General features: G+C 29.4%; 1 protein-coding gene across 3 annotated transcripts in view; it reads left to right on the top strand.

Annotated features, from left to right (window-relative positions):
- The first annotated feature begins 389 nt into the window (after window positions 1-389).
- Window positions 390-12,471, top strand: part of LOC113517716 (MATH and LRR domain-containing protein PFE0570w-like) — a 12,918-nt gene continuing 836 nt past the window's right edge. Inside the window, exons 1-9 of one of the 3 annotated variants that reach the window (XM_026902465.3) lie at window positions 390-684; window positions 1,270-1,772; window positions 3,284-4,346; window positions 4,435-5,171; window positions 5,257-5,526; window positions 5,614-5,864; window positions 6,506-6,626; window positions 6,877-7,183; window positions 9,221-12,471. The exon at window positions 9,221-12,471 is cut by the window's right edge and continues 836 nt beyond it. In XM_026902465.3, coding sequence (XP_026758266.1) covers window positions 1,302-1,772; window positions 3,284-4,346; window positions 4,435-5,171; window positions 5,257-5,526; window positions 5,614-5,864; window positions 6,506-6,626; window positions 6,877-7,182 — 3,219 coding nt within the window. In that variant the 5' untranslated portion in view covers window positions 390-684; window positions 1,270-1,301 and the 3' untranslated portion in view covers window position 7,183; window positions 9,221-12,471. The other 2 variants (XM_052896726.1, XM_052896728.1) reach the window with 2 other exon arrangements.

Raw genomic sequence — 12,471 nt, 5'->3', positions numbered from 1 at the left:
TCGTTAGTACGATATTTATATCTCATAATAATTTCTATATAAAAGAATACACGTCGTTAAGACAGTCAGATGGCTAAGTATCTTGTGTTTGCTGTAACATTTTGTTCTGCATAATATACGTATTTTAATATTTTTTATAACTTTCTGTTATCAACTTTAATAATAATCACATTAATTGCAATTTTTTGTTTACAAATTTTTGCTTACAATGAAATTGTAAGTTTATGGATAATCAAAATCCGCACCAAACTTGTAGCCCTTAAAATCTGTCTAGGCTCCAACCTTCTTAGCGTATCTTCTGTAAATCCTTCACTAATTACCGCTAAATACAGGAGAAAAATATTTAAGTTGGTAACATTTGTTCCCCTACCCGCGCCTTCTGAATGTGTCACGTGACTAACTCTTAGCCGCCATGTTGCATTTCTTCTATAAAGACCTTAATTTTGTCGTATAGCTTTTTTATAGTAATTAGATGATTAGAATTATAAAATTCCCATGGTTGCCTATTAATTGTTATTTTAAATATTGTGCTTTTGTATTTACTAATAATAATTTTGATCGAGTGAATGGTATATACAAATTTAAAGAAGAAAATTGTTTTGGGAGTCCACCATTGAATTAACCAAGTAGTGAACGAGAACCAGAAAGCGGTTCAGCGCGACAACGCACTTCATACTGGAGCGGGTGAAGTGTCTGATTTATTTCTTCTAAACAAAAATACTTTAAAACCTCTACATTATGATTTGTTAGTGGAAATGAATACTATACCGGCTTTGGTTGTTTACAGAATAAAATTATCATATTCTAGTGTAAAATTTTGTGTTCGGATGCCCCAATTTTTTAACGTTGTAACTTTCTATTTTCGATAAACTTTATTACGGTAAGATGCAAATTAGACTACACTTTTTTCTCAATTTATAGCGAAAGTTTGAATCTACATGTTGATTTCGCTTAAGCGACGTCAGTACGTAAACAAAGTTGCAAGACATAATATTTATAGTTTATTTTTATAATCCACTAATTGTGTTATGCATATTTGACCTTCGTGATAGTAGTAGGTATTTAGTGTACACGTAGCTCCTCAGTGCGGTACCATGGAACCGCCATTTTGATTGCTAGCGCCTTGCCAGGGGGAAGAGGGCAGGCGGGAGGGGGCGGGGAGTGTTCACTATAAAAAATGTGACGCTCAGACACTTGGTACCTATCTTACTCTCATGATTGTGATAGTATTAGAAATATAACCTAAATAAGATTGTATTGTTTTGGCAGGTGTAACACATGGAATGTAGCACTGGTTCAGTATGAATGGCACTATGGAAGAGCCCATTGAGACATCTCTACCCAACTCTCCAGTAAACAAACATAACCATGTGAAAGTTACCTCTGAGGACTGTGATGATATTTCAAACCATTGTGAGAATAGCAATAATACAGAGAGCAGTAATCATGTAGATAGTGAATCCAGTCAAGGTGCAGTGGGTAGTAGTAATATTGAGTATTTGGAAAATGACAATAGTAATGATAGTGGCAATGCCCAGACAAACAACTGCACTACTGGAAGCTTATTAAATGTGCCTGTAAGGGAAAACAGCAATAATATTCCTATTGAGAATCATAATGTGAACAGCAATGAATCATACCCAGATTCTGTATCTAGTTCTCAGACTAAGTCTGAGACAGTTGGGCAGGAGAATTTACAAACCATGGATGAAAACAGTAAACAGGAGAGTATTGAAAAAGTGTATACTAGAAGCACAGATACAAATCAAGAGGTATTTTTGTTATTTATTTAGTTAATATAAAATAAAAAAGGGAAATATTCTCATGATTGTGAACAATCAACCAAAACAAAATTTCATATTCAACTCATTATTATAAATCTTCATCTTCATAATTCTTTTGTAATTTTTTTTTTTTGATATGTAAAATTATTTTCATTTAACAGCTTATTACAATTTCAGAACATTATTTTTGTGATTAACTTTTATAATTTTTAAATATAAAGGTTAGATATTTAAATGTTATTAGATAACTACCATATATTTAATATTGTTTTTTTTTTTCATAACTTAGAAAATATAGAATTCCTGTTGTTTTTTTATTTCGGATTTTATTTATTTTTTATTAATTGTAATTATTTTTCCTTTTTTGTATTTATTGTCATTATTTTTATTTATTGTTATTATTTTTATTTATTGTTATTATATTTATTATTTTTATTTATTGTTATATTTATTTATTATTTTTATTTATTGTTATTATATTTATTATTTTTATTTATTGTTATATTTATTTATTATTTTTATTTATTGCTATTTTTATTTTTATTTATTGTTATTATTATTATTTTTTATAATTTAAATAATAATTGTAAATGATATCTATTTTTATATTATAAACCTGTTTATTCCTGTGGACAAATAAAATTATAGCCTATTTGGAGACAGTAAATGTAATGCATACTATGTTTGTAATCCCTGAAAGAATATATATATATATATATACTGTTTGTCAGAACTTGGCCATGGTTTTTTATGTCCAGTATATTTCAATTTCAAAATTGAACTGATAATACTATATAGGAATTTTATCAGTTGAGAATTTTAATCTCTTTTATGATGTCATTATGCATATTGTACCAACTACATGGTTATAACTTATAAATAAACATAATATTTCATAATTTATAATGACATCTATACATCTTTTTTTTTTTTAAATAAAAGTTCTGTTTTTATTTTTAAAATGGTTTAACCTTAATTTTTTTAAACTTGAAAACTCAAATAATATTCAAGACTATTGAGGCCAAATTGAAAAAAAATTACATCAAGATTGCTTTATGTAGTTATATAGTTTTAAATTTGTTTAGTGAAATGTGAACATATTGTAAATACAACTATAACAGTTAAATTAATGATTCTGACTATCCTTCTAGGATGATATAAAATCTATCTCATATCTTTACATAACATTGTATATGTGGATCAATTTTGAACTCAAATTCATCATTTCCATTATATTTCATTGGAAGTAAATGGTACTCTTGTGTTAGTTTCACATTAATTTTGTCATTGTTGAAGCAGCTATATGTTTAGTAAAATGAAAAATATATTTTCTTACCACTATATTATTATATTTTTGTCTCATAGTTTTATTAATGCAGACTATTATCCATTTTATGTATTAAGTTTACATTACAGTTGGACATATAAAAATGAAATTGATAATGATATATTACATTTTCTTATTGTTTACCATTACAATTTTTTATGTTTGATTTCAGGACACTGATGAACTTGATTCTGAAGAGGATTCCTCAGATGAAGGAGAATCTGAAATATCCCATGAACAAAGAGCTGAGGATACTGTGAGTATCAATTCAGATTCTGAGCCTGACCATGGAGAAAATAATGATAATGATGGTCATATAAAAAATAAAAGTAATGATATAATAATAGTAGACAATATAACTAATAGTCAAAATGGAAATTCTCATGATTCTCCCAGTCCGGAAGTTCATGAAATTGAGAGTGATAATGATGATTGTGTTGTGGCTAATGATGAAAAACTAAATTCAAAAGTTAATGAGAACAAAGTTCAATTGCGTCGAAGTAGTAGAGCTATCAAGCGTAAGAGGTATAATGATGATGATGATGATGATCTAGAAAATGGAGATGAATCTGATGTGGAAGAAGTGGTGCTGGAAGACCCACTTACTCGCAAAAGCAAGCCTATTGTTATTAATGATACTAAGGCCTTGGTTGAGATGGCAGCAAAACAAATGAAATCAAATCATGGTAACAATCAAAAAAAGGAACCTACTGTGGTAATTATAGATACTAATTCCATTATATCAGGGAAAAGTTCAGGAGTTCAACAGGGTAAAAATTTTACATCTACAAATTCAAGCATAAATGCACAAAATTTGTATCAGAGCATTGTAGCTCGAGGCACAACTGTGACTCCTGTAAGCAGTAGAAATAATAATATTTCCTCATTAAGTGGCACCACACACACTGCACAGCCTTCAATTTTGCCTTCATTGACAGATGATATGTTTGTTGTGGAGGCACCATCATTCATAGTACCATATGTATATGAAAAACCTTCAGTTAAACCATTTAGAGAATTTGTAGATATATTAGGTAAAGAATTAGAAGATCAAAGAGCCAAAGAAGAAAAGGAACGTGTAGAAAAAGAAGAAAGTGAAAAAAGACAAAAAGAAAAGGAAAAGGGTGAAACAGTCGAGGATTCAGAAGGGGAAACTGAGAAAGAGAAAGATGATAGTTATGCAGAAGAGAATGAGGAAGCAGATAAGAAAAAGAAAAAAGATCAGAAAAAAAGAGGTTTCTTTTTTAACTTACACTATTTTGTTGTATTCTTTTAATATTATTAAGTGTTAATAAACCATGTTAATTTTTTTTTTACTTTCAGAGCGTCACAATAAAAATGATGACGATGCATCATGGGATGGAGAAAGTTCAGCAGATTCTGATGATGAATTATTGAGTGATGAAGACAAAACTGTTGTTATTAAAGACAAAGCAGACTCTATTGAAGAAATAAAAGATGTTGCGGATCTGACAGTAGACAAAGTTTGCACTGGAAAGACAGATAACTATTTTGATTGTTCACTGGGTAAATTTTTTATAAATATTGGGTTAAATCTTGTACAAGAATATGTGCAAACAGATTTACTGAAGCAACAGAATCGGAAACTTTATAGAGAGAAAAAGTCTGGACAGAATACTAAAGCTACAGAGACATCAGTAGCATCACTCATGAAGAATTTAGAGTTCAGTAAAGAAAACAATGCTCCATATTCATTTACACAGAAGAAATGTGAATTTTGTAGTTTTAAAACAGAATCTATGCTTGTTATGACTCATCACTTGGAGACTCCACATATGAAAAATAATGTTTATAAATGTAACTTTTGTACATTCGAAATTCGCAGTCCTCATGACATTTTGTACCATATGGAAGCAGAGCATAATATTAGAGGCAAGTTGGAGAGAGCACCTGCTTACCATCAGTGTGCAAACTGTCCTTTTGAAGATAATGGGAAAGGAAAACTTGCTCGTCATCTAATACCATGTGCGAAAAAGTTTAAACCCGAATTAAACTTATCTCCTCCCATCGAATGGGAGCCTCCAGCAAAAATACCAAAGGTATAGTATTTTGCATTATTTTTTTATGGAAAATTAATTAGCATATTTTGTATGAACATATAATGCTAAATATAATTCTTTTCAGATGACAAGGGCACGTAATAATATTATGAGTCCTTATCAAAATGCTTTCAATCGTAGTCAAGTGGGTAATAACTTACGGGCTCCAATGAATTTACCTAACCTAATGGCAGGAGTAAGTACTGGTTACCGACCACGTGGACGGTCTCCAATGCCAGTTTCCCCGCGCGCCACGCCCGTCCATGGAGTGCCTATAATACGAAGTGGTGTTGTTGTCAGGCACAACAGTCCTACATCTCAGTCTATTCTTATGTCATCAAACTATTCAGTTACAGTAAGTTAAAATGAAAAATATAAAATTGTGTGTCATTTTAATGTCTTCCCTTATAAGTTCTTTAACATAATTCTTTATAATTTCCAGAATAATGGGAAACCAAAGTCGATGCATCAGCCATCAATTTCTATAACGCCATTGCCACGACAACCTCAGCCAGTACAGCCACCACCTACTCAGCAGTCTAAGGGTGCTTTTGTTATTTGTGAAATTTGTGATGGATATATCAAAGATTTGGAGCAATTAAGAAATCACATGCAATGGATACATAAAGTAAAGATACATCCTAAAATGATTTATAACAGGCCACCACTAAATTGTCAAAAATGTCAATTTAGGTATGTAGTTGTTTTTTAACTATGTAATGTAATGTAGAAGATAAAGAATGTTTTTTATTGCATATCACCATGTACATTTAGACTAATTTTCAATATTGTCATATCAATTTTAATGGAATTTTGTAAATTGGGTGTTCCAATTTGAAGTTTTTATCTGGATAAGAAACAAATGGATTGGTATATAAAACATTATGGTGCCACACAAATGTTACCATATTAAAATATTATTATTTTTACTTGGAGATAGGTCGAAACCAGTTTCCTATTTGCTTCTATAATCTGTTACTTGTTTCTTTTATTCATTAATCTTACTTAAATGGAAAAAGTTGGATTAAATGTGTATTAGTTGTATCTTGCGACTTTGTCCTCGTAAATTCTTGTAAAAAGTACCCTGTTAGTTCATCAGCTGTTAACTGTCCACTGCTTAACATAAGCCTTTTCCATAAGGGGAGTTTTGCCAGTAGATGCCATGCTTGCCAGACGAGTCGTCAACCTCAGTTAGGCTTTAACAGTTATTTTAAGAGGGATGCTGCAAGCCCATCCTTCTACCATCATACATACTTGAAACCATCTTTATATTTATAATATTACTAAGATGTTCTTGTATTTATATTTTAAATTGTTTTTCTCATGTGCTTCAGGTTCTTCACTGATCAGGGGTTGGAGCGACATTTATTAGGCTCCCACGGACTCGTTACCAGTTCTATGCAGGAAGCTGCAAATAAAGGAAAAGATGCAGGAAGATGTCCAGTTTGTGGCAGAGTAAGTGTGAATAAGAAATGTAATAATTAGTAAATTCTTTCAACAGTTATGATCACTTTGGTCAAGACAGATAAAAGTATAATTTGTTGATTTCATGTTTTGTACATTTGTATTTTCATCTAAAATATGAGTGAAATAACGTGAGTGACCTTGTTTATAACTTTTAAATCTTATGTAATAAGACTAGTCCCTGTTTTTTTTTAAGTTAATTTAAAGATTAATAGTTTTAAATAAATTTTTACAATTGCAGGTTTACCAGTGGAAACTATTGAACCATGTGGCTCGAGATCATAATTTAACACTTAAACCTGCACATTTATCTTATAAATGCACCGTGTGTACAGCAACTTTCGGCATGTACAAGCAATTTGAGAATCACGTGTATTCAGCACACAGTGTTGTTGCGAAGCGTGTCATGGACAAGACTAAGACGAATTTACCACCGGTGAAGAGCAACAATGATTCGCTTCTCAAACCTCTAAAAATCAACGATGAGATTACTATAATACCACAACCTAATAAATCGAGTACACCCACACTAGCTAAAGAAAAATAAGGTAATGTTTAATTTTTGTTAATAATATCTATGTGTATATGGGGCCGAAAATAACGCAATTGACTATTTAAAGCTTAATTGTTTCCTATAATATGATTTTTTGAGAAATTGGTAATGTGTATGAATGCTTGCGTATTTTTAAGTTCAGGATGAAAATCGTTTTTTTGTTTTTCTATTAAGTCAATACAGCTGAATATTTACAATATCAGTAATTTTGAATAGTTATTTATGCAACTTAGAATGGCAAACATGTTGACGGAAAGTGGTAATCTTCGCCTATAAACATGAACAGTAACAAAGTATACTGTGTCACCCATGATACCCTTCATGTCTTGCCATTCGTATGGACTACGTTGTTATGCCTCTGTATCCTATAATTTCACTGTCATATCCTATCTTTCAAATATACACTCTTCATACCTTCATAACACAGACATACAACCATAGTTATGATTGTATGTCTGTGTTGTAGGTATGGTTGTATGAACAAAGGAGTTCCTTTAAAGCAGAAACATGAATTAAACAAAGGTACCCAAGCAAACAACTATTGTATGAAGTCTCAATCTGGTCTCAATCTCCCTTTCATGACAATTAATAAAATTAATAAAATGCATTATTTGTATGTATGTTCTGTGCCAGTTTGAGTTTAAAATATGTTAAGATATTTTTTAAAATAATAAGAAAGGCAGTTACATATTATATAACTGCCTTTCTTATTATAGACTTAAAGACTTGCTGTAGCGAAAGGTTATTGTTGTATTTTCTTTTTATTTTATTCTGCTAAGCAGTTTTATCATTGCATAGCATTGCAAATTCATATTTCGAATTCAAATTCAAATACATGCTTACCGAATGTTAATGTTGCAAATATTAAATATTGATTAAATTTATTCATATAAACATATGTAGCTATACGAATTTCATATAAATTTAATAAGTAAAATCTAATAATAAATTTGCCTATTGCTACAAAAAACTTATTTATCTTTATATCTATCTACTCGTTTGTGCCGGGACTAGTTTACAATAAGAAGATGAAGTTAATGGCCTTGACCTGTCTAATAATTCAATAATATTATTACAAGTATTTATGCCCATTATCACATTTTAGTGTATGATGTATGTTTTGTGACATATTGTTTCATAATATTGTGTTTTCTATAAGTGTAGTGTTGCCGCTGTGCTAATAATATTTAGATTTAAATTTTGACAGCATCATATAATATTTTTTTTAAAAGAATCAACCTTTATTAGTTTAAATATGTAGTTATATATGGATAGGTAGCTATGCTTTACAGGGAGTTAGTGGATGTAGGTGGCTCGAGACCATATTTATGGCAATTATGGGGCAGGCCCATGTTCAGCAGTGGATAGTTATGGCTGATACGATGGTGATGATGATGTAGGTATATTTATTGTAATAGTAACTAAGCTATCTGTATTGGCTTATGGAACACGCTCTTTAAGGTTATGCTGGCGTAGTTTTATTAGTTAAATCTCATATACAGAATATATATATATATATGCATACTATTTTTAATTATGCTTAATGTGATATGTGTAAAATAATGTTTGAGATACTCATATTTGCAGTTTGTCTATAAGATATGTAGTTGCGAATACGGTAATATTCTATTTTGTATTATTGCTAAATATGAAGTTTGCTTGATGTGTTTAATGTGAAGTCCTAGAGCAAATATTAAAATGAAATATAGGTGATTATTAATAGTATCTTTAGATATTATTAAATGAAGAAACAAATATAGGCTGGTGAAAAAAAAAAAGAATTTTCTTATCACATTACTTGAGTCACCATTTAAATTGATATGAGTAGATTGTATTATTATAAGTGAGAATAAATACATAAGACCACATTACGTTGCATTGTATAGGTGTCTTATTGTTACTTTATTGTTATATATTTATTATTTTTAAAATCTGTGTATTTTATGTTTATTTTTAATGCATTTTATCATTGACAATTAACATTGAAGCGTGATATATAATAATTGACAGAATTTATTACACTTTGTTACAGCACTGCATGTGAGCAGCATCTTAGGTCGTCGTATAAGGCTGGAAGTTTGCTCTTGCCTCCTGGAGATTATAGTACATGCTGATAGTATGACATTCTTTCTTTTAAAACTTTAACAATAACTACAGGTAGTTATCATAATCGCGAGTCCCCAATATTTTGAGTCGGTACAAAGTATAATATCAAATATTGGTAACTCATAATACACACGATTATGTTAAATATCTAGTCTAAGATAATGACTTACTAGTATAACGTTAGAAACGGAGACAGTTTAAAACTCTTACTATCTAAATACTCTAATATTAGTGTACATTCCGTCAATTGACTTAGCTTCGGATATAAATATCGATTTTTATATGTTGTCACATTTAATACTATTTATATATATATATAATTAATATGCTTATGTAGTTGAAAAAATTTTGTATCACAAGTATAGTTCCAAAGGAACTGCAATCACTGCCTGGGCTTACAAAGCCTGTGATATATTATACCACGACTATACATAATAATAAATTTATAATATTACCTGTCCTCATAGATATAATACACATAATGAAGCCCAATATTAAAGAGATGCGGAAGAAAGAGGTCAATTGGGAACACAGTAATTAGTATGATATGTAAATTAAATTATTGTTGTTGATAGATATGTAAAGGAATGTATACTAATTATTAGTAGCACTGCATTGACACTCACGTAAGTGTTAGACATACCTCAGTGAATCTTGTTAGTTGCATATAGTTTTGAGATGTATCAGTATATCGTGTTTGTGTAAGATTTCCCGATTGACTTTGCATAATGTTAGTATGCCACCATATAAAAAGTTTATTAATGGACAATGCAAAATGCAGTTGATTATTGTACCGTATTGTACCGATTAAGGACTATAGCAATAAAAGTTTTATATTTTATAATATTTGACATCTTTAGAAATCGTAAAATACGAATTTTAGATCTGTCAAATGAATTAGTTTAGTTGAACGGTGCATGAGGATCGGTATAAATATCTTCTGTTGCAATTAATATAATGAACAGGTTATTAACAAATGTCGATCGTGAATCCTGTACAACATAATATGCAAATAGCGTTATATATAGACGTAGATAGACTGTCAGACGCTTGACGTATACAGCTTTTTTACTTTGAACAAATGTATTTTGTACACACTATAGAAATTGAAATCTGATGTGAGGTGTTTTACTAATTTAATAATAATAAATTCTTAGATGTATATAGAACTGAAAATACTATCCACTATTATTTGTTACCATCCCAACGTTTTGTCTGCAAGTAACAAAAATGTGGTATTGTTTATTTTAGTTTATTATAGGTATAGACAGATTTATTTTCCTAATTTATTAAACAATAGTTTTAGCATGAACTTTTATTTCGCGATACGTATTGTTGTTGGACGACACACTTAAATAAAGACATTAAAGATCTAATAAGTGCCGTTTTTAAAGGAACCGTCTTTTAGGTATGAACCTGTGAATCGCTATATAATATGTAGCGACGTATTATGACAGCATATTTAAATATTAACTATAAAAAAGAAAAGAAATATCAATTTCCATTACATTATTCCATATGTTAAACATATATTCATTCTGTTCCAAATGTTTGTTTTTTTTTTGGAAGGTCCATGCATCTAATGCTAAATAGTATACTGCATATATGAAATACAAGTTGAAAGTATGTATAATATGCAAATGCAATTGAAGCTGTTTTCTGCAGTGATAGGCAGTACCTAAATATTTTTTTTCTCTCGTTATCACTGTAAGACCAATTACTATTATGATTAGTAGGTACCTTTTATTCTTGCCACGCATGCATGTGGTAACGAAAAAAAAATGAAGTAAAAATTCTGTGATTAATTTTCATATAATTTGTTTTGAAATTGTTTTAATTGCATGCGTATTTTTATCGAATGACTTTGCCTTATGTCTTATTATTGATATTTGCTAAATATCAATAATCTAAAAACTATCGAAACTGGATTTAAATAATATGTATTTATTTCAATTAAATTAATAGGAGACAATGGTATTGTAATTGATTTTGCCGTACGTTTACTAAAATGTATCGGTTACCTACAAAATTTTATTTCTTATAGTATTTTAATATTTTTTGTCCAATGTTAATGTGCATAATAAATAAAACCATCATTTTTAATATTTAACCTATTATATATTGAACTATCGATTCGCCTCGGTTTGCGCGGGTTCTAGAAAAGTTTAATTAGGATATTTTATATTGTATATAAAAACCTTTAAAAATATTTACATCACATCACATGAAACTTGTACTCCAAAACGTAGTGATAATATATTTTTTAAATATGATGAGTGTAAATAATTCAGAATTTAGAATTCAGAATTTTAGAATATTTAATAATACCTGAAATATCAAGTATAATAAGCAAAGAAAAGAATTTAGTTTGTGTTTTCTTGTATATAAAAAGAATATGTAGGCAATATATTTTTGCTTTCTTTGCTTATACAAGTAGTGTTTCTACGTACGTGTTTGAATGTATGTTATTTTCAGTTAACCAACGGACAAAATTGTACAATACCGTGGTCTTTTTTTTCTTAGGAAATCAACCACGAATTAAATATCTATTTACTCTTTTGTTTTCTTGAAATTAAAGCAGATCGCCAAAAATTATATATATATACAAAACGAAAGTCTTAGTTTCTTTATATAAATGACATTAGAACCTACGTAAAACGTGTTATTTTTATACATGCACATGCAGAATCAATAAGAAGTTAATGTTCATTCAGGACTCGTCAGGTCCGTTGATTTTTTTATGTATAATAAAAACTTAGCCTTAAATTGTTATCGATTGTCATAAGTCGAATTATTTAAATTTCGGTATATTGGTAATAATAAGTTTATTGTATTGCCAATATCGCTGTCTACGAGTCACTCTACAGTTTAATAATTATTAATTTGTTAGAAGACTATATAATGACTTTAAGACATGTTATATTGTGTATTTCTTGTTAGAGATCCAATTTAATAAATTATATTATTACAATTATTATTATAGTAATTATGAAGACTGCATAAAAAAACGAAAAGTATAATTAAAAAAATATATGGTTTGCCTGGGTACTGATGTTTATTTTGGTACATTCTTTGTTTAACAAAAATTAAAAATGCACATTACAATCCGAATTTGATGTATGCAAATCAGTGAATGTGACAAGTATTTTTAAGAAAAATCTATATATTAAGGCCCAT

This window comes from Galleria mellonella, unplaced genomic scaffold (genome assembly GCF_026898425.1).
Source record: "Galleria mellonella isolate WM207_F2 unplaced genomic scaffold, CSIRO_AGI_GalMel_v1 utg33, whole genome shotgun sequence".
NCBI lineage: Eukaryota > Metazoa > Arthropoda > Insecta > Lepidoptera > Pyralidae > Galleria > Galleria mellonella.
This window is presented reverse-complemented; position numbering and strand designations above follow the sequence as displayed.